This window comes from Vidua macroura, chromosome 1, assembly GCF_024509145.1.
Source record: "Vidua macroura isolate BioBank_ID:100142 chromosome 1, ASM2450914v1, whole genome shotgun sequence".
In the NCBI taxonomy this organism is placed as follows: Eukaryota; Metazoa; Chordata; class Aves; order Passeriformes; family Viduidae; genus Vidua; species Vidua macroura.
Genome location: NC_071571.1, coordinates 152547345 through 152569742, shown reverse-complemented (window position 1 = coordinate 152569742; position 22398 = coordinate 152547345). Strand labels below are relative to the sequence as shown.

Here is a 22398-nt window from a genome sequence, read left to right as displayed (position 1 = left end):
CCCCTGGCCACATCTGGGCGGTCCCTCCCTCATTCTGCCCCTGCAACCCCTGCACCCTCCTCCCCTCGGCTCCCCCCTTCCTCACCTCAACATCTGGGCTGCTGTGCCCTTGCCCTGTTGGTAGCTGGTCCTGTATAAACCATAGTTTGATACGAAATATAATGAAAAAATAATGAAGAAGTCAAATCAAACCCACCTCATTCCTTTTTGCAGGCAAATCCTGCCCCGTGTTCCTGCTCTGAACCTTTGTCACCGAACACAAGAAGGTCCCTGAGTTTTTACATGGGCCACAATGAAATTAGTGAGTGATAAATCCCATCCGTATCAGCGGGACACAGGGAATTCCTTGCGGATCCAGCTCCTTATTGGGTGGAAAATGTTAGCCCAGCATACACTAAATATTTTATAGGGTGTGGATTTATTTTATAACTGCTCTTATTAAGTCCATTCCACCTTTCCCAGTTAGTTTTTCTCATCGGGGCTTCAAGGGCTGTGTGATCCCAGGGAAGGGCTTCTCTCCCGCCAGGATTTTCCAATACAAAAGGAACAGCTGTAGTAGAAAAGTGGAATTACTGATTAATCTGGACTACTTCATGGATACATCCCCCAACAGCTTCTGTGGTGGCACCAAACACTGCAGGGATCCCATTCCACTCTGGTTTTCCCTAAGGATGAGACAAACCCCCTTTGTGCTCCACTTTTCCCCAGCAGAGCTCGCTCCGGATGGAGCTCCCATTCCAATTCCCCCCATTGCAAAGAGCGTCTGCGAAGGGAAAATCCATAAAAATGCACAAAAACTCAGCTTAATTTTTAATGGATTTATCCCAGGTTGTGCTTGGGTGGGACTGAGGAGCAAACTGGAGCTGCTCCAGGCTAGGACAGGTTTTTCCCAGCTCACATCCTTGCCAAACTCATCTTTTCCCTTTGTGGACATGGAAAACTTAGGAGAAAGCCAAGTAAATCTTATGGAATCCAGGGAAAATTCAAACCCAAGAAATTAAAACCCAAGCTGTCCTTGGAAGTTGGCGGACAAGGGCGAACAAGCCCCAGCTTGAAGTTGTCCTTCCCTGCTCCCTTCCCCGGGCTGGCTCCCATCCCTGGACAACCTCTACTCATCCAGCCAGAAAGGTGGCTTGGATGTGTTTTTCCCGGGATGGCGCAACAGGGATCAAAGAGGCTTTCCCAGATCCAGCCTTTCCTCCGGGGGTTTCCGCTCCCGGCCGCGAACCGGGCGGGACCTTCCCAAGGGAATGTGGGGTCCCCGCTACTCATCCTGCCTGGGGATTCCACGTGGAGCAGTGCCCTTTACTGACCCAAACCCCTGAGTTTTCCTGGAGTTATGGGATGGTTTGGGTTGGAATGGGCTTGAAAGGTCATCCAGTATAGAGGGCAGGGAGACTTTCCACTAGAACAGGTTGATCCAAGGCCGTGGACATTTCCAGGGATGGGGCAGCCATAGCTTCTCTGGGAATTCCATTCCAGCCCCTCACCACCCTCACAGCCAAGAATTCCTTCCCAATATCCCATCTAATCTGACCCTATTCCAGTTTAAAGCCATTCCCTTTGTCCTGTCCCTCCATCCCTTATCCAAAGTCCTTCTCCAGCTCTCCTGGAGCCCCTTCAGGCACTGGAAGGGGCTCTGAGCTCTCCCTGGATCCTTCTTTTCTCCCCTAATTTGGGGAAAGCTTTTGCCCATTATCCCTATTCCCCATCCCATTCCCAGGTGTGCTGCTTTCACCTGTTTTGGGATGGATGAGGACATTGGGAGGCCCAGCTGGGATGAGGTTCTTGATGACATCAGGGGCAGGCTGGGAGCAATGGACTCATCCCATGAAAAGGGCTGGAGAGGAGTGGGATGGGTTTCAGGATGAGGGTTGGGGGCAGTAGGACCCAGTGGGATCTGGGCTTTGTGCCCAGACCTCTCTACATCCAACCATGGAGCTCTGAAGGATGAGAGGCAGCTGGGAAAAGATGGATTTGGGGATTACATAATTAATTTAATGATGCAATTGAAGAGGAAGCATCTCTTGCCATGCAGGTTTTCCCTGATTATTTTTAAATCCATATTTTTGGGCCTGTTCTCCGCCTGAGTGGTCCAAAGTATTTCCCTGCTTCCAAAGTCTGCTTGCTGAGGAGTTGCTGGTTGAGGGATATTCCCAAAATTCAGCTTTTGGGCTAAAACTTCATTTCCCAGGGTGCATCTTGGGCTGGGAGCCTCCAATCAGGCTGAGGGAGACTTTAAAGGAGTTTCCTGGGAGAGGGGGGACTTCCCTTAGGGAACTACCTGGGTGGGGAGGGAGGTCTTCTCCAGGCTGGCTGGGATTGGGAATGTTCTCCTGTACCAACTGAGCTTCATCCCAACTGCAGCTGCAAGTGCTCTTGGCACAGCAAAGCCTGGTAAAATAGGGAGTTTTTCCAAGTGTTTTCTACTCCCAGAAAAGCTTTCAGGATGTTTCAGACTGGTTTTCACTTACCTCCTTGAGAAATCCTGTGGGTTTGTTTTTTTTTTCCCTCAACATGGAGGTTTTTCATGGACAGGGACCAGGAACATGAGCTGTATTCCTTGCATCCTCTTGAGTTTCTAGGGAAATCAGGGATTTGGGAGAGTCTGGCTGCTCCATGAGAAGAGGAGAGGGGAGAGGTCCTGGTGGAGACTCAACTTCCCAATTTACCTCATTTCTCTGCTGTGCTTAATTATTATTAATTGTGGTGGTGGGAGCTGTGAATTCCTGAACCGTTTTAGGGCATTTCCTCTTTTTTTCCTTTTATTGCCTTTTATTTTGCCACCTCCAACAGAAGTTCAGGGACTGAGCCTAAGTTTTTTCAGCATGGGTCCTCATTAAAGCTGAGCTTGACCCTGTGGGCTCCAAACTTTGGGACTGAGCTGTTGGGGTTTCCTTGGAGAGGAAAACTGGGATGGCACCAACCCTGTGCTGTTTCCATCTCATTCCAGTGACCGTCCTTGGATTCTCTGCCTTAGCACTCCCAGGAAATTGTGGATGACGGAGCCATGGGGGTGTCAAAAGCCAGTGAGGCGAAGAGCAGCAGCAGGTGGGTACCACGGAGCATGGCAGGGAATTCTGGGGGGCTCCAGCTTTGTTATCACACTGGTTTTTCTGGGAATTTCACGCTCAAGAAGAGAAATTCCTCCAGAGTTCCTTTTGGGAAGCAATCTTTGGGTGCTGCTGGGCATAAGGATTAGGAAGTATGGCATCATGCCATGGTGTATGGTTACCACCAAGGGGTTGGTTTCAGTAGGATCAATTCTTCCTTATCCCAGGAAGCGAAAGAATGAGTTGGAAAAGGGGCAGGACAAGTCAGAGGTGCTCCCGGTGAAGAAGGAGCTGGAATACACAGTGAAGGTACCGCACCCCCCTCTGTGCTTTGGGGTGACCCTTGTAATTATCCCAAAAATTCCTTGGGAATCAAGCCCATGGCATGAACTTCCTTTTCCTTTATCCTGCTCTGTCCTGGTGCGAAGCCTTCCACGGTAAAAGGGAAGAAGAAGAAACCATCCAAAGTCAAGGAAAAGCCACTGCAGGAGAACGTCATCAGCAGGTCAGCCCTTGGATTGGGATGGAGATGGGATCTGCAGGGCTGGGCATTTCCATCTGGGTTATCCCAGAGCTGTGCATGGGAATGCCACGTCCAGCTCTGCTTTCCTTGCGTTGCTTTGATTATCAAAAGGAGTTTGATAGGGAAAACAGGGAAAAATAAAGGGCACGGAGTAATGGGAAAAGGGGAATCACCTGAAGCTAAAGGATGGAAGGTTTAGATTGGATATCGGGAAGGAATTCTTCCCTGGGAGGGTGGTGAGCCCCTGGCAGGTGTTTCCCAAAGAAGCCATGCCTGCCCCATCTCTGGAAGTGTCCGAGGCCAGGTTGGATGGAGCGTGGAAAAACCTGGAATAGCAGAAGGTGTTCTTCCCATGGAAGCAGCTTGGAACAACACGATCCCTTCCAACTCAAACCACGATCCTAAAAATATGTGTGTCCCTTCTCTGTCCCATTTCTGGCCAAGAAGCTCCCTGAAGCAGGAGGCTGCAGATGGGAAAGGCCTTGGCTTCAGCCTCTGGAATGGGATCCAAGCCGAGGAGGGAGCTGCGCCTGGGTTGGTACGTGGTGGTCGCTGTGCTGAAGGACTGGGGAGCATTCCTGTGGCTTGTTCCCAAGGGAATCGGGAGGATTCTGGCTTGCAGTTTGGTGCAAGCCCCTGGAAGGACCTTTTGAGCATCTGGAATTAAATTAAGGAGTAAATTTCCTGGTTTTGGGGTTGAATACATCACATTTTGGTGGCACCAGTGGGGAGTGACTCTCACTTCATAAGCAGGAGGTTGGGATTGGGAATCCCTTCCTCAGGAATTTGGTTATCACTGCCTTCCTTGTTCATGCCCCCCTGGAAGTGTCCAAGGCCAGGTTGGATGGGGTTTAGAGGAATCTGGGATAGTGGAAGGTGAGGGTGAAATGAGATGATCCTTAAGATCCTTTCCAACCCAGACCATTCCATGATCCTTTCCTGGTGCTGGAGAGCGCAAATCCCAGCAAATCCCCGCTGTATTTTGCTTTTCCTGTGTTAATCTGTCCTCTTGGTGTGTAAATCCAGCAGAGATGCTTTTCCTTTCCCCCCTCCTTTGCATCCCTCTCACAAACAGGATCCCAAATGTCCCCAAAGTCTCCTGGATGGATCAAATTCAAGGAGCAGCCTTGAAACCCCCCGGGGGTGCCTGTGGTCCTGGCATTCCCAGTACAACCATCAGGCATTTGCAGGCAGGAATGACTTTGGAAGGTCATGGCTCTTCCTGAATTTCCCAACAGGGTTTCTGAAGGATTGTGAATCCAAGAGCAGGCATGTTCCCAGGGAATGAAAGTTTATGTGGACGTAACCAACCTGTAATTAACTCAGGGTTTTATTTTCCCCTTAATGAGTTCACCCAGCAGCTTTCAGGAGAGATCCCTGCGTGGTTTTGGCTTCCCTTGAAAGCCTTGGGAAGGGAAACTTGGGGAAGTCGGGATTTAGAGTGAGAACCTCAGTGCTTGGCAAGCCCTGGATGAGGCTGGGATGAGTTTTGGGATGCCTTGTGCAGTCAGGAGAAGGAGAAGATGGCTTCAGCTTGGTAAACAAGTGCAAAAATAGTGGGATGGGAATTTTGGTGGCCTCCAAGGGACAGAATTTAGGGCTCTGTGTCCTCTCCAAGCTTGGTTTCTATTAGGTCCCCATTTTTCCTATATTTTGATTTTTTTTTTTCCATTCTCCAGGGTTTCACGTGGCCTCCATGGGTCACATTTTAAGGCTCTATGTCCCCTCAGAGCTCATTTTCTTTCAGGTCCCCATTTTCCCTATATTTTCATGTTTTTTACCTTTTTCCAGGATTTCTGGTGGCATCCACGGGTCAGATTTTAAGGATCTCTTCGTGTCTCCTCTGAGCTAATTTTCTTTTAGCTCCTATCCCCATTTTCCATATATTTTGATTTTTTTTTTCCCCTTTCTTTAGGATTTTTAGTGGCCCCCAAGAGTCAGATTATAAGGATCTGTTTTGTGTCCCCTCTGAGCTTATTTTCTTCTGGCTCCTATCCCTGTTTTATGTATTTTTCTTTTCTTTTTCCTTGCTTTCTGCTCATCCTTATTGTATTTCCCACCCCATGGCTTTGCTCCCCACCTCTCTTTCCCTCTTGCCATCTGCTGCAAGGGTGATTTCATCTTCCAAGCACCTGGAATTTGATCCATCTTTATTCTGGAGCCCTCCCATACCTTCTGTTCCCTGGATTCCTCTCCCAGCAGTGCTTCCAATGAGCAGGTGGTTGAGGAGGGCTGGGAGTTTTCCTGTATTTATCCATAAAAATTCCTTTATTGTGCTGTTGGAAGGAAAACAGGGATTTCCTAACCCCATAAAACCTCAAAACTTGGGAAAACCTGGTATTTTGGGTTCCTGGATTCCGGACAAGGGGGCTGAGGGAGAGAAAAGTGCTGGTTTGGGGGTGATGCTGCTTTGGGGTACCTATGCCAGGGAACCTTTCCCAAATCCTTGATATTTTCTAGGAGGAGATCAAAGCAACCTGCCCTCAAGGGCCAGCAGTGGGGCTGGAAGGCTCTTCCAGGTGAGTTGGGTCATTTTTTTGGATTATTTTTCTTCCAGGGAACTGTAATTTTGTCCTTTTTTTTCTCCTCCCTGTGGAGCTGCACAATCCTGATTTTCCCTCCTGGATCGCTGGTGCCTTCCTGGAGCATCTTCTCCGCATCCTGGTGTTTCCGACGACTTTGAAGCTTTCCAAAACCAATCCCAAGTGGAATTTGAGGCTCAGTCCTGGGATTTGAGGGTGGAGAGGGAAGTTCCAGCCCCATCCACCCTCCCCAGTCAGCAGGGTGTGATTGCTCAGGTGCACATTCCTACATAAATTTGGGGAAGTCCTGGTGGGAACAGCCACCCTCCCAAATCCTGGGGAAAGGCTGTTCTTTCCCTCTAGATCCTGGCAGAGATAGGAAGCAGGATTCCTGAAGCTCGTTAATCCTCTCTGCCTCTTAAAAATTCCCACTCTAATAAAAGCTTTGGAGGAAGGAGCTGATCCCAAAAGGTGCTGGGATTTTGCCTTTTGGGTCATGGATCTGCTCCCTGCTGATGGGATTGGAGGGGCTGAGCGTGTTTTGCAGGATAATTTTCCCTAAGGAGTTTAGTGGGATTGTGTAGCAGTGAGGAAAAAGCATCTGGCTCCTGGTTTGTTTGTTTTTTTTTGTTTTTTTTGTTTTTTTTTTTTTGTTTTTTTTTTTTTTTTTTTGTTGTTTGTTGTTTTTTTGGTTTTTTTTTTTTGGTTTGTTTTTTTTTTTTGGGAACTTGTTTCCATCCCAGGCCAGCTCGAAGGTTTTCCTTGCTTTGATGTCCCACAGCCTGGTAATTAATTATCTGCCTAGATTAATTTATGGAAAGGGGCCAAAATTTGTGCTTAATGTTGCAGAAATTTTGCCGTATTTTGGCTAAAAGCAGGAATTTTGGCTCTTCTCTGTTTGGTAGTCCTGGAAGAGCAATCATTATCCTGCTTGAGAGGAGGAAACTGGATTTCCAACTCTTTTTTGGGAAGGATCAGGGCAGCTGGCTGTGCTTCCAAAGGGTTCTTGCTGCAGGATCCAGGAGCTGGGAAAAGCAGGGAATGGATCTGATCCGTGGCTTGAGCTTAGCTCCAGGCTTAGCTAGGATGGACCAGAGGATTTGGTTGGGATGCGACAATGACCCAGAAGGGAAAGCCCCAGGTTTCCCTGTGGGAAAGGGACACCATCACCTCGAAGTTAAATTCATGGAATTCTTAGGGTTGGAAAAAATACCCAAGGTCACCACTAAACCACGTCCCAAAGCACCCCATCCATGGGATTTTGGAACACCTCCAGGGATGCTGATCCCACCTGGACAGCCACATCCAGTGGTTGACCACCCTTTCAGTTAGGATTTTTTTTCTTAATAACCCACCTAAATCCACCCTTTGGAGTTTTAGGCACAGCCCAAAAACTTGGATTAGGCTGTGCTGCTGTTTCCTCATTCTTATTTTGCTTGATTTTTCTGGAATATGAACACCTTGAAGAACTCCCTGCCTGGCTTGAAGAAGCCTTGGGAGAAATTATAGGGGCAGGTTGGTGCTTTATAATGGTTGCAAATCCCACAGAATTCCCAAAGATTCACCTGAGCTCTCTGCTGAGCAGGGAAACACTCCTGGATTCCTCACCCGTATGGATGGTGGAGATCATGGATCTGGACACTCCTTGTCCTGTTATATTGATGAGGCTCCTTCCCTGCCCATTCCCCATTGGAATCATCCCCACAGTCCCAGGAATTGTGTCCCATCTGGCTCCTTTTCCATGATTGGCCTGATCCTTTCCTTTGTGCTACTGGTGCTACCAGACCTTTTCTCCTGAGGTTTCTCTGGGAATATTTCCTTAGGACCTCCTCTGTTCTGTCTGGAGACCTTGTGGTTCTGCTCCTTTGAGCTTCCTCATCCCACAAAATCCAGCTTGGGGTCGTTCCCTGCTGCCTTGGGATATCTCCATCCGTGGTGCTGCCACGATTGGAGGGAAATGAGGGAGCAATTCCCTAATTTGGGATGGAAGAGGGGAATGCTGGTGTTGAGAATTGGCTGTGATGTCGTCATAGGTCTCAGGAGAAATCCCAGAGAACAGGACCTGCAGTGGGAGAGCAGCTCTTGGAGACCCAGAATGGAATTGGGGTAGGAAAACTGGGGGAAATGTCACCCCCTGGACCTAATCCTGCATCTCCACCATTCACTTGGGATTTGGGATAACCTCTCTCCTTTCCCAACATCTCTTCCCTTTATTCCCGCTTCCCACAGGTGCCAAGTGAAGGTGTTGCTGGTGGGGTTGCATCCCCCTCTGGAGAGCCTCTGGAGAGGGATGTGGGGCTCACAGCTGTGAGGGAGAGTGAGGAGAAGGAGCTGGATCCCCCTATCCCACAGCAGGAAGAGGATTCCCAAGCCCCGAAAAGAAAAAGAGGGAAGAAACAAGAGGAAAATAAGCAGGAAAATGGATTGAAGCGAAAAAGAGGGAAAAAACAGGATGAAAACAAGCAGGAAAAGGGATTGAAGAGAAAAGGAGGGAAGAAACAGGAGAAAAATATGCAGAAAATGGGATTGAAGAGAAAAAGAGGGAGGAAGGATAAATTTGAGGATTTGATGAATGGCATTGAGGAGGAAGAGGGGGATGAAGGCAGGAATTGGGAAGGGGAACAGGGAAGAGCCAAAAGACAGAGAAGCAACAGCAGCCAGGGATGGGATGATGGGGAAAAAAAGCAGGAGAAGGGGAAAGTAAAGAAGCATAGGATGGGGAAAGCGAAGAGGGTGGAAAAGGTGGGGAAGAGGAAAATGAAGAAGGAAAAATTGCTGGAAGAGGAGCAAGAGATGGAGAAAGACAAGGAGGGAGAGGAAAGAGTGGGAGGTGAAGAGGAGGTGGGAAAAGGAAGTGGAGATGGAAAAGGAATAAAGGAGGAAGAGGTGGTTGAGAAAGGGGAGGAAGGATTGGGAGAGACTAGGAGTACAGGGATGGGGCAGGAGGTGAAGGTGGACAAGGATGAAGGGAAGGGAGATATTCCAGGGAAAGAGAAAAAGAGGAAAAACAAGAAGATAAAGCCAGAGGGGGAAACAAAAGAGACAAAGAGTGAAGAGGAGGAAACCCCAGGGAAAACTGGGAAAAGGAAATCTAAGGAAGGAGTAGAAAAGAACGAGGAAGAAAAGAACAATAAAAAGACTAAAAAACAGAAGGAAGAAGAAAAAGAAGCAGAAAATAAATGGAAATGGTAAATTCCAGCGTGCCTTGGGCAGGTCTAACCCTGGGACTGGGATTTTAATTTTATTTTGTGGGGCAAAACAGTGAAAATTACTATTTTTTGGCTATTTTCCTATATTGCCTTGAGCCTTGAACTCACCACTCTTGGAAATGGGTGAGAGATCAGGGAAGGAGAAGGAGATCCTGAATGCACAGTAGGATTTGTATCATAATTATTTTTATTTCAAAATTTATTTGTAATATTTATTTCTCCTCCAATGATTTTCCTGGTGCCTGTCCTGGGAAGGGAGAAGCTCATAATTATCGGAAGGGAATAATAATAATAATAATAATAATAATAATAATAATAATAATAATAATTCCAAGACAGCAGCACCTCTATCTGGGAGCTGTAGAGGGGTTGAATTCCTTCCCTGCTTCCTTCTCCAGCAGATTTGGGATGATCCAGGCAGGTATTTTATAGGAAAGGATGTGGAATATGGCTGCTGGATGCTGGATTATCTTTTGGAAGTGCGACTTTAACCACTTGGTGTCACTCTCTCCCAGATCTCCCCAAGATCTGGGACAGAGCTGGAGGATTTTTGGGATGCTTTTTGGGAGCCTGTGGCAAACCCTGATCTGGGAGGAGCCGTTATCCCAGACAGGGATATCCATGGATACCTGGAGCTTTGAGGTGGCCCTGGAAGGATCCAGGGTGATGTGAAAAGTGGGATTTTATATATTTTTTTTCCCTAATCGATGCCTTGTTTGGAATGGCTGGATCCTGGCCGGTACGTAGGAATTCAATAAAAAAAAATTATCCACAGAATTTCCCATGAGGAAATTCCCAAGTATCACCCTCCTTGGCCTCTGGATGGGCTTGGGGGGGCTGTGCAAGGTGAGTGTGGGCGATGCTCTGCAGGGATTTGGGATCCCAGAATTTTGGGAAGAGAGACAATCACAAAATGATCCTGATGCTGCCTTTCTCTGATGCTTTCAGCCCAAATTCCTGGAGTTTTTTTTTTTTGTTTTCCTCAACTATTTAATTTCCTCTGTTTTTTTTTGGCAAAATGCACCTTTGGATACCATGGATTTATTCCACTCTGCTTCCCATAGGGAGGGAAAAAAAAAAATCACAAATAACTTCCGAGGAACTGCTAAGTGAGAAACAGGAATTTTGCTTTGTCTAGAATCTTGCTGTTTTCCTGGAAATCCTTGGCTTTTCATTTCCTGGAGATGCTGGGATTAAGGGGCCAGTGCCAGTGTGGCTGTGGGGGACAGATCCCTGCCTGTCCCCTGCTGTCACCAGTGCTCTTCCTCTGACCCTAACCTGTGGTTTTATCCCTCTTTTTAGAGTCCTGCTCCTGCTTTTCCGGTTGGATTTTTTGACATTACTGTTTTTATAATTTTTTGCATTTAATTTTATTGGATTTTTTTTTCTTGCTGTTTTTTAAAATCCTCTCAGTTAAAACTTCTATTGGCTTTAAAATCCCATTTGCTCCGTCAGGGGGAAAGATTCCTTAAGATCTTATTTGTGGTAAAATCAAAGTTATAAATATTTATGAGGCATAGGTTTCCCAGAGAGGCCCTGGTAGCCCCATCCCTGCAAGTATTCCTTGGATTGGATGGGGTTTGGAGCAACCTGGATTAGTGGAAGGTGTCCCTACCCATGGAAAGGGGTTGGAATGACATGGCTTTTAGGATCTCTTCACTCTCTACCGAGTTCCTCCATGTCACCACACCTCAGTTTCATGGATTCCATTCCAGTTTTCCTTGTTTTAAAGAACAGGAAAACTGAGGCAGCAGCAGAGAAGATGGGATTTCACCTGGAGTTAGTGCCAGCTGTCACTGCTCCGAGCATTCTCCCAGTGTGACCTTGGGAGGAGGTGCCTGATGCCAGATTTGGGATATTCTCATGGACTCCTGTGTGTCTATTCCAGGTGGGAAGAGGAGAAGAAGGAAGATGGAGTCAAATGGATGCAGCTGGAGCACCGAGGGCCCTACTTTGTGCCCCCCTACGAGCCCCTGCCCGAGGATGTGCAGTTCTATTACGATGGTATGGCTGTGATGGGACCTAGGCCTTGGGGTGGTGCCCTTTCCTTAGGGAAGATGAATATCCCATTGGAAAAGCCATGGGTTCAAGCTGCAGGATCTTGCACGTGGTTGGAATCATGGGGGTTTTTGGAGAGCTGATCCTAAGTGCTGTTTTTTCCTCATTAAGCTGCATTTTGGGTTTGAGCTTTTGTCAGCTCATCCGTGTTTTCCCACGAGCTGGAAAAATGGGATTTTACTGATCCATGGCCTCAGTGACTTGACAAATCCAAGGATTTGGCTGGGCTGCTCCAAGCTCCTGATGTCCCCAGGGTCACCTCACACCACCTTAGAGCAACCCGGGGCGTCACTGGCAGGACAGATCCAGGCCTTTGCTGCCTCCATGGTTTCCTGCCGTTCCCACTGGGTTTCTTGCCATTCCCTGCTCTCAGTTCATCCCTGAACTCATTTCTGCTGGACCAAAGGGAGGGGGAAATGAGGACATTGGGGGTCAGCCACGGGATGCTGGAGATGGAAAGGGATCACATTCCCTTGGTGTTCCTCACTTCCCTGGGGCTTCCCAGGGAAAAAGGCTTCCTGGCCTTTTTTTGCCGTAGGAAAAAGGCCATTTTGGGAAAAAGAGGTGCCTGGCAGCACTCCATGAGGCTGTCAGGGATTTTGGCTCCATGAGGAGGAGCCTTGACAGGGTTTGGACCTTCTCTGTGATCTTTGAGATGTTGTGGATCTGAGCTGGTGGCTTTGGACTTTGGGATCTTTGGTGTTGACTTTTTTTCCTAAAGAATGTCACCGTTCCTGGATGGAAAACTGTGGACAGGCAACAACCCCAAGCAGGAAGGGCCCATGGATGAAACGGTGTTCAGGGGTTGTCAAGGGGCTGCTCGAGGGCTCCATTCCCTTCAGTCCAAATGTCCCAAAAACCAGTGGTTCAAGTAGGAATCAACCATTCCCTGGACATCTCCAGAGGACTTTTTCCTAGAAAAAAAAAGTTATTTCCAAGTAATTCCTGGGATGAGCCAAGATTTTCCTTGGTTCTGTTGTATTTCTCCAGCCAAAGAGCTCAGGAGGGGATGGTGGGTTTGCCTCCAAGAGATGATTCAAGATCCTTAAAAAAATCTAAGAACTAATCCAAAACTCTGCCCAAAGAAGCTGTGGCTGCCCCATCCCTGGAAGTGTTCCAGGTTGGACAGAACTTGGAGCAACCTAGTCTAGTGGGAAGTGTCCCTGCCTCTCTTTTCCCAGGAAAACCCTTGAAGCTGAGCCTGGCCACGGAGGAAATTGCCACGTTTTATGCCAAAATGTTGGATCATGAGTACACCACGAAGGAGATCTTCCAGAACAACTTCTTCCATGACTGGAGGAAGGTACCTTCCCTGGGAGGGCTCCTTGATATCCATCAAACCCGTCAGCCCCTGGCTGTGGTGTGGGATGGAGGGAATGGGGGCATTTGTTCCTTATTTGTAATTATTTATAATTATGAGGTTCTAAATCCTGATTTATTTCCATGTTTCTTTGTGGGTTTGGGCTGGGATTTGCTTTCTGTGCTCCCTCTGAGTTTTAGTGATGTGTATAGGTGGTGGATCTTGCAAACAGCTCCAAAAACAGTTTGGGACACCAAAGGAATGAAGGAATAACCTCTGATCCCAAAACAACCCAAAACTCTTTCTAGGGAATGTTTACACCTCCCAAATATATTTGGTGCTGTCCCTGCAGTTGTGTTTGGGGACTTTTTTCCATGTTAGGCTCTTCCACCCCAGAACTGGCTGTCTTTTTTCGAAGACTGGATCTCTGTTCCCTTTTCCAAGGACAGGCACAAGCAGCAGCTCCATGTAGAATCGGTTTTTCTTCCTGGCTTTTCCCAGCCTCCCTCATCTCTTTCCCAGGAAATGACCTCAGAGGAGCAAGAGATAATCAAGGACCTGGGCAAATGTGACTTCGGGGAGATCCACAAATATTTTGTGGACAAAAATGAGGCCCGGAAAGTGCTTCCCAAGGAGGAGAAGCAGGTGAGGACTGGTTCCTATTACACGTTTTGGGAATTTTGGCTCTTTGTTGTTGTCTTTCCTGGTGCTGTGCCCTGAGCTTGGACTTCTTTAATCCAGCTCTGTCTCCATGGCCATTGCCCCCCTCTTCCTGAATTTTATCAGCAGATCTGCACCTTCCATGGCTTTGCAGGGTGCCAGTCATCCTTGGATCATGTTTTGGAATTCTTTCCTGTCCGGAGGATTGTGGACTTTGCCAAGGGAATGATGGCACTTAGACTTCTTGGTTGGAATGTTAAAGATCCTTTCCAATCCAAACCATTGTGATTTTTTTTTTTTTTTTTTTTTTTTTTTTTTTTTTTTTTTGTGGTGTCCTGGTTTCAGAAGCTGAAGGAGGAGGCGGATAAGATCCAGGAGGAATATGGATACTGCATCCTGGATGGGCACCGGGAGAAGATTGGCAACTTCAAAACTGAACCTCCGGGGCTCTTCCGTGGCCGTGGGGAGCACCCCAAAATGGGGATGCTGAAGAAGAGGATCATGCCAGAAGATGTCATCATCAACTGCAGCAAGTGGGTTTTCCTTGGAAGTGCTGAGCTCCTGGGGCTTCCCTTGGGACTGGGGAGAACTGGGCACTTCCTCTGCCCAGAGTTGGGGTTTTTCCCTCTTCTAAAATCCCTGTTTTCCACATCCTGAGAGTGTTTTTCCCTCTGAGTTTTGTGAGCTGGAGTGGTCTTAAGCTACCCCTTTGAAAACCTTGATTCAAAACATTCCCCACCGGTCCCGCAAGTTTTTCTCTTGTTCCCAGCATCCAAATGATAAACACCGGATTGTAGGAAGGGTCTGGAGCACCAGGAACAGCTGAGGGAGCTGGAGGGGCTCAGCCTGGAGAAAAGCAGGCTGGGAAGGACCTTCTAAAATTCCCTGACAGGAAGTTGGAGTAACATAGGGCTTGCATTAATCTCCCAGGAAAAAAAAAAAAAAAAAGATAGGAGAAGAGGAAATGTCCTCAAGTTGTGCCAGAGGAGGTTTAGGTTGGATATTAGGGAAAACATCTTCGCAGAAAGGGTTGTCAAGCACAGGAATAGGCTGCCCAGGGCAGTGGTGGAGTTACCAGCCCTGCAGGGGTATGAAAGCTGTGTAGATGTGGCACTTGGGGACACGGTTTGGTGCTCCTGGCAGTGCCGGTTCATGGTTGGACTTGATCTTGGAGGACTTTTCCAACTTTATTGGATTCCTTGTTGTGGAGTAATTCTAGGTGGATTCCATGTTTTCTCAATGTGGTGACCATCTTTGGCTCACTGAAAATTTCATTCTTCGTGGTGCGAGGGCTCTAATCCTGCTTTTCCCGCAGGGATTCCAAGATTCCCGAGCCCCCAGAAGGTCACAAGTGGAAGGAGGTGCGCTTTGACAACACGGTCACCTGGCTGGCCTCGTGGACAGAGAACATCCAGAACACCTTGAAGTACATCATGCTGAATCCCAGCTCCAAGCTGAAGGTTGGAATAATGCCCTTGGTCAGACAAAAACAATCTGGGAAAGCCACAATGTGGAGTATCAAAAAAAACCCCAAAAAAAAAACCAAAAAAAACCCCCAAAAAACCAAAACATATATATAAAAGTGGATAAACAAAATGAGGGAAAGGACAGATGATTGTGAAGCATCAAACTTATTCCAAGGAATGGGTTGCTCCTGGCAGACTGATCCTGGTGCCACGTTGCTCATGTGTGTCCAGGGAAAACTGTTGGAAGCAAGATGGGGGCTGAAAGGATCCACAGGGGCTAAGAAGATCCACAGGGACCCGAGTTACCCCGGTATAAATTAACCGGGAAGTGGAGGGTAGGAAGAGATGGGATTGAGCTCTGTGGGAAGAGAAAGGGGATTTAAGGCTATTTCCAAGGGCTCAGGGAAAGTGGGAATGCTGCCCAGGTGGACACAACTGAGCAAGTCCTGTGTCAGTCCACATCGGTGTCTAAGGAGCCACCTTTGGCCATGGTGTGACCACTGGTCCTTGCCATGCTCTGGCTGGTGGAGAACACCCTGACTTGGCCAGGATCCAGACCCAGCATGGCCAGCAGAGGGCACAGAAATCCTGGATGAGCTGTTTCTTTTTCACTTTATTCCCTTCATGGATTTTTTTCCCAAGAAAACAGCAGGGTTTGAGCAGGATTTAGATGCTGGAGGTGTTTTTAGAGCAGGACTTGACTGGTAGGGGTGGAATAAAGATGGGGCACGGAATGGAAAACATCCTGGTTTCCCATTCCAGGGGGAGAAGGACTGGCAGAAATACGAGGTAGCTCGGCGCCTAAAGGATGTTGTCCACACAATCCGGGCTCAGTACAGGAAAGACTGGAAATCCAAGGAGATAAAGAAGCGGCAAAGAGCAGTGGCCCTCTACTTCATTGATAAGGTATCCACAGCCTCACCCCAGGTCCCCCATCCAGGTGGAAGTTGGGAATTCACTTCCCTGACCCACCCCACCGTGTAGTTTTTGGTGTTTGCTGGTTCTGCCGCCCAGGGTGGCTCCACATGAGGAATCTGGGGATGATTATGGAATCCTGGAATGGTTTGGTTGGATGGGACCTTCAAGATCATCTCATTCCAGCCCCTTGCTGTGGGCAGGAACACCTTCCACTTGACCAGGTGGCTCCAAGTCCCATCCAGTCTGGATTTGAGTATTTCCAGAGGTGTGGAAAACGAAAATTGTCCCTAGTGGAAGGTGTCCCTGCCCATGGCAAGGGGTTGGAATTTGATGATCCTGAAGGTCCCTTCCAAATCATTCTATGAATCTATAGATGGAGATGATCCGATCTCCTCTAGTCCCGATCCACTTTAACAACCTGGGAAAGGGGAATTGAGGTGGAATAGCATAGGATGGATGACTCCTTATTTTCTTTCCAGCTGGCCCTGCGAGCTGGGAATGAGAAGGAGGAAGGGGAGACTGCGGACACGGTCGGCTGCTGCTCCTTGCGCGTGGAGCACATCCAGCTGCACCCCCAGCTGGATGGGCAGGAGCACGTGGTGGAGTTCGACTTCCTCGGGAAAGACTCTATCCGTTACTACAACAAAGTGTCCGTGGAGAAGCCGGTGAGTGGGGCAGGAGTAGAGGAAGGGCTTGGTTATCCGGGTTCCCTCAATGTTTATCAGTCCCGAATTCCCATCCAAAACCTGTTACCAAGATGTGCTTTAACTCTGGAGAATGGGAGAGATTTTGGGATAGAACTTCCAAGGTTGTTCTGCTTCATGAGGGAGAAGTCCCACCCCCTGCTGGGGCACCCTCAGTTGGCTCGTGCGCGTCGGGACTTGAAACGTCTCCATTTATATTAAATAATTTTCCTTTACCCATGGGAAAGAAGATTTTAATGGTGTTTGTGGAGAAACTGGAATGTCAGAGATGGGAAAGATGGTGGGGGAACACCCAGTGGCACCGTGAATTTTAGAAGGTTGGTGGGATGTGCCAACACGAGGGTGAATCAGAGTCCATCTGGAGGAGGAAAGAGATGAGGGAGATGTCTGGGAGCAGTTCATTCCTTGGCCCTGACCAGGGCTGTCCTTTCCCCGTCTTCAGGTGTTCAAGAACCTGCAGCTGTTCATGAAGAACAAGGACCCCACCGATGACCTCTTTGACCACCTCAATGTGAGTTGTCACCTCGGGGCTTTTCAAACAGTGCTGGTGGCCCTGAAGGAGGAGAAGCCAAACCATCCCTTCGCCTTGTTTTACCTCTCTGCTCTCTAGGGACACTACTGTCACTGTTTGAACACCTTGTGAGGTTTTCCAGCCTCTTCTTGCACTGGAGTATCTCCACTTCCCTGTGTCCCTGCTGAGGAGCTGGATTCCTGCTCCTTCCCTTCTCCAACTGACCCACTTGGGCTTTTTTTTAGCCTGGGAAGGTCTGCCCACATTTTGGGGAATTACTGGAGGTACCAGAGCTCAGCTTTTTGGTGCTTTTGAGCCTCATTTGGGCTCCACAGAAGTGGGAGAGGTTGCTGGAGGGATGTGCTGCCTTCCCTCCTGGAAAAACCTCTTCCCTCATCTTCCTTGGGATGGGATATGGGATCGATGAAGCAGCTCCATGTTCTCAGTAGAACAGGGATGTGGTATTGGATGTGAGGTCAGGAATGGTTGTTTGGAAAAGACCTCTAAGATCATCAAATCCAGGCATTAACCCAGCACTGCCAGGTCCACCACTAAACCACGTCCCCCAGTGCCAAAGTGTGTCCCCTTGGACGTAGGTGGGCAGAAATTGACGACTTCCAGAGAGATTTTTTTTGTGGATTTAGGTGGGATTTTAGGCCAGTTTTGGGTAGATGATGACTTGACCCCAAAAGTAGCTCTACAAGCTGCAGGATTTAATTTTTTGTTAATGCCTAATTTTGGTTGCTCTAGGCAGAAGATGGTCTAAAAAGGGATTTGTCCTGGCTTCTACTTGGCCTATTCCTTAATGGAATCATGGAATGGTTTGGGTAGTAAGGCACCCTAAAGACTGTCAAGTTCCAAATCCCTGCCATGGGCAGGGAGACCTTCTACTATCCCAGATTGCTCCAAGCTCCATCCAGCCTGGCCTTGAACAATTCCAGGGATGGGCCAGCCACAGCTTCTGTGGGAATTCCATTCCAGGGCCTCACCAGTCTCACAGGGAAGAATTCCTTCCCAATATCCTGTCAAACCCTTTGTCACTTTGAAGCCATTCCTCCTTGTCCTACCACTAGAATTCCTAATGTGAGTTTCCCTACGCTTTTCCCTGTTTTCCCTCCTCCAGACCACCTTCCTGAACAAACACCTCCAGCACCTCATGGATGGTTTGACGGCCAAAGTCTTCAGGACCTACAACGCTTCCATCACCCTGCAGGAGCAGCTCAAGGCCCTCACCAACCGTGAGTGCCAGGGGTCGTGGTGTCACCAGAGCATGGTGGGACCAAAGGGCTCAGGAATGTCCATCCATTCCCTTGGGATCCCTAAAACTTCCCATGTCCCACTTGGGGCAGGTGATGCTCCACATAGTGGGGCAGGAGTGACACATGGGGGTGAGCAGCAAGTCGGGGATGTTGGTAAGTGAGAAGTGGTGAACTCGGGGATACTCCGACTAACTAATGGCCAGGGTGGGAATATTTTTCCCTCTTTTCCTTGTGTTGCTGGTTGGCTGTGCTATTTCTGCCTCCTTGGGTACGTGAGGGATGAGTCACAGCACCAGACTCAATTGTGAGACATCAATTGTGATGCTCAATTGTCCTTCCCCAATTCCCACAACCATTATTGCTCTCCCTGGAGGGAGAACGTGACGCCAACTTGTTTGCCTTTCCTTCTGCTGTATTCCCTGCTTTTCCTAGCTCCTGGAATGGAGTCAGAGTGATGTTTTCATTTCTTTCCAGCTGAAGACAACATTGCAGGAAAGCTCCTGTCCTACAACCGAGCCAACAGGGCTGTGGCCATCCTGTGCAACCATCAGAGGTCTATACCAAAAACCTTTGCCAGATCCATGCAGGTCCTCCAGGAAAAGGTGAGACAGACCTGGCGGAGAGATCCCAGACCTAATCCGACCTCTGAATTTTATTTTTGGGCTGGGCTGATGTCTGAAGGAATCACCTTGGTCAAGAACATCAGGGAATGTCCTGGGAGTAGTGGATTGCAACCCAGGGGTGGAGAGGGATGTGGTGACCTCAAATGCTGGGGGAAGCAACTTGGCACAGAATTTGGGTGAGTTTTTATGGGTTTAGGGCATTTTTCATCACTTCAAACCAAGCTGGGGGCCTTTTGTGATGGCAGCTCTAGCCCAGTTGTATCAAGATCAGGGAAATTGGTTTTCCTGTCTTTTTGCAGGACGAGCAGCTTGAAAATACCTTAAATTACCACCTTTAATTGTCCTCAGTTTTTGCTCACACCCCACTGAAGGGCTGGGACTTTTCTGAGCGCTCTGGTGCTGTCACAAGTCCCTCAGTCTCAGGCAGGTGCAGAAGATGGACAGATTTAGGAGCTGCAAGTGTTTGTGGCATCTGGGCTGGGAGGATATTTTAGAAGATGCTAAAGAATGCTTGAGCCCAGAAAATGCTGCAGGGACAAATTGGGAAGTAGGGTTGGTAAGAAATTGAGGAATGGTGTGTGAAGGAAAAGAGGGAGGAAGCTGAAACCTTCAGGGAGGTTGGAAGTGTTGCCTGACTGTTTCACCTTCACAGATCGACGCCAAGAAGAAACAAGTGGAGGAAGCCCAGGAGGAAGTGAAAAAAGCTGAAGATGAATTTAAAGACACAAAAGATGCCAAAGCAGAGCTGTGAGTGGCTTTTCCTTGGAATCCTCTCTTGCAGAGGGATCCAGAGGGCCCATGGATGGGGCTGATGTGTCCCGACACCCCATCAGAACAGAAATGCCCATGTTTGGGATTGTGTCCTTCTTGTCTCATGGAAGTTTGGAAGATGGTTAAGATCTTGTGGATGGTTCCCTTCAGGGACACCTCCCCCTCTCCCAAGTTGCTCCAAGCTCTGTCCAAGCTGGCCATGGACACTTCCAAGGAAGGAGCAGTCCCAGCTTCTCTGGGCAACCCACTCCATGATGCTGGATTTTGTTTGCCCACCTTTGGTGGTGGAAATTACATTTTTTTTTATTGTTAATTTTTAATATTAAAAAAGCATCTCACCAGATCCAAACCCCTGAGAAATAGGTTAGTGCTGAATGGCACCTTTGACTCCGCCATTCCAGAGAATTTCTGGGCTTCGGGACATTCTGTGTTGTTCCTTCTCTGCCCTCAGCAACGTGGAGAAGAAGAAGAAGCTGTTGAAGAGGCTGGAGGAGCAATTGGCCAAGATGAACATCCAGGCCACAGACAAGGAGGAGAACAAGCAAATAGCTCTGGGCACATCCAAGCTGAATTACCTGGATCCCAGGATTACCGTGGCTTGGTGAGTCTTGGGGTGTGAAATCATGGAATGGTTTGGGTTGGAAAGGACCTTAACATTTGTGGTGTTCAATGGGCAGAGACACAACTGTTCCAGGTTGCTCCAAGCCCCATCCAGCCTGGCCTTGGAGACTTCCAGGGTTGCAGTGGAGAGGACACTGCTGGGTAACTGGTCCCTGCCGGTGTCTTGTGGTCTACACAGGTGCAAGAAGTTCGGGATTCCCATTGAGAGGATCTACAACAAGACCCAGAGGGAGAAGTTTGCCTGGGCCATCGACATGGCTGGCGAGGACTTCGAATTCTGAGCCGGTGCCTTCCACGTGAAATCCCAAATCCTGCTCATTTGGCGCTGTTGGGAAGCTTTTTTGTTTTTTAATTTGCTGCTGCTGGCAGCTGTGGGTTGTCTGAGTTTGGTGCCTTTTTTTTTTTTTTTTTTTTTTTTTTTTTTGTATGGAAGAGCAAGCACCTGGATTTCCAGTTGAAACAGGTATTGCTGGTTGGGATTTTGGACTTTGGCAACTCTTAATTCCTCTTCAGAGTTGCCAAGTACTTGGGATTTTTTCTTTCTTCCTCTGGAGTCCTGGAAGGAGATTAAATAAGAGCCTTAATTGTGCTGATCAACAATCCAGTCCTGTCTCCTTTGTGTAGTGGAGCTGTGCTGCCCTTTCCAGACTGAGTGGGATGGATGGGGAAACATGAGGTGATGACAGCAGGAAAACAGGAACTGCAATATAAAACCCAGGATTAGGTTAGGGATGCACTGGGGGCAAAGGAAAAATCTCAAAGTTTTACATTTCACAGAATTCACAGAATTTCCGGAGACTTTGTGCTCTTTCACCTCCACGAGGGGAGAAAGTTGTGCAGTTGCAGGGATATTACATGGAAAAAACATGGGAGGGAATTTGTGTCATGTCAGGAGAAGGTAGAAGGGAAGATGTTGCATTTAAAAGCAGTTTCACGTTGCAGGGAGTTAAAATTCACGCTGGCCATGAACAAAGTGCATTTTAAGCACCCCCATGTGGTTAAAGTTTTGTCTGGGAGAGGACATCTCACTTGAGGCCATGTTCATTTCCTTATTTCCTTCACTTGGCTCTGGCTCAGCTCCTGCATCCAGAGCAAGAACTGAACTGTCCAGACAGAGGTTTAGGAAATGGGGAATTTCCTAGGAAATAAGATAATGTTGGGCCAGGCTCTGTGGGATGTGTGGTTGGGAGTGGGACCAATATTCCTGGAGCTGCTCCTGTGTTGGGATGACACCTTTGGCATCATCATTCCCACTCCAGCTGGGAATGGAGAAGCAGGGATCAACAGCATAAACTGGTTGTGTTTGCTGCTTAATGGGCTGCTTTCTACATCCCCAAAAAAGGCACTATCAGCACATTCCTGGCAGAATTCCCACGTCCCAGTCAATCCCAGGTGTGAACAAACTGTTGCATTGGTAGCAAAACCTTCTGGCACCTCAGGGCTGATGTCCAGGGCTCTGTATTCCAAAGCTCCTGGTGCTTCCCATGTGTTTATTTCCACTCATTCTTGTGTTGAAACTGTTGCTGTTTTGGTTGGAAATGGAGGTCTTGGAATGCATTTCATTAAAACCAGGAGTGATTTTTTTCCTGAGTGTGTGTGACTGGAGGCTTCTTGCAACTCATTCCATGTGTGGTTCTGGGTGCTCCATCCCTGGAAGTGTCCAAAGCCAGGTTGGATGAGGCTTGGAGCAACCTCGGATAGGTGTCCCTGCCCATGGCAGGAGCTTTAAGGTTCCTTTCAATCCAAACCATTCTGGAATTCTCTAAAATAAAGGAGTGATTCCAGAAAGGCTGAGCTGTTGCTGTCCCAAATGGTCCTGTCCATCCTCACCCTGTTTTTCCTGGAGTCCTCTAAGTGTTTCTGGCAATATTCCATAGACCTTTCCCATGGCCTAATGCCCAGGAGCTTTTCCTACTGCTCAGAACCCTGTGGAACAGGATCATGCTCCTATCCCAGAGAGGAGGATCCCTCTCCCACCCCAATAATTTGGGGTTGTTTGGTGGCTCCAAGCATCACTGATGTGCTCAGATGACACCTCCTCACTTTGGCCTTTCCAGGCGTGGTGTCAGCTCCGTTTTTCCAGTGTTTTTCTGAAGTCTCCGTCCCTGGAAGTGGTCAAAAAAAACCCTCTGGAAATGGCACTTGAGGATATGGTTTAGTGGCGAGCATGGTGGTTGGACTTGATGATCCTAAAGGTCTT

The 22398-nt window shown here is 48.2% G+C and overlaps 1 protein-coding gene across 4 annotated transcripts; it reads left to right on the top strand.

Moving 5' to 3' along the window:
• The first annotated feature begins 215 nt into the window (after positions 1-215).
• TOP1MT (DNA topoisomerase I mitochondrial) lies at positions 216-21432 on the top strand. Of its 4 annotated transcripts, none has more exons than XM_053977548.1 (21): positions 216-301; positions 2954-3051; positions 3281-3362; positions 3482-3558; positions 4024-4114; positions 6037-6095; positions 8132-8204; positions 8328-9286; positions 11196-11311; positions 12547-12668; positions 13188-13310; positions 13671-13858; positions 14641-14785; positions 15554-15697; positions 16189-16374; positions 16856-16924; positions 18048-18162; positions 18658-18785; positions 19459-19553; positions 20029-20178; positions 20377-21432. In XM_053977548.1, the coding sequence occupies exons 2-21, from the start codon at positions 3011-3013 to the stop codon at positions 20477-20479; spliced, it is 3066 nt and encodes a 1021-aa protein (XP_053833523.1). In that variant the 5' UTR covers positions 216-301; positions 2954-3010; the 3' UTR covers positions 20480-21432. The 4 variants fall into 4 exon arrangements, with proteins under 4 accessions (XP_053833523.1, XP_053833514.1, XP_053833528.1 ...); XM_053977539.1 differs by having other exon boundaries at positions 4021-4114; XM_053977553.1 differs by lacking the exon at positions 15554-15697 and having other exon boundaries at positions 4021-4114.
• Positions 21433-22398: the final 966 nt, after the last annotated feature.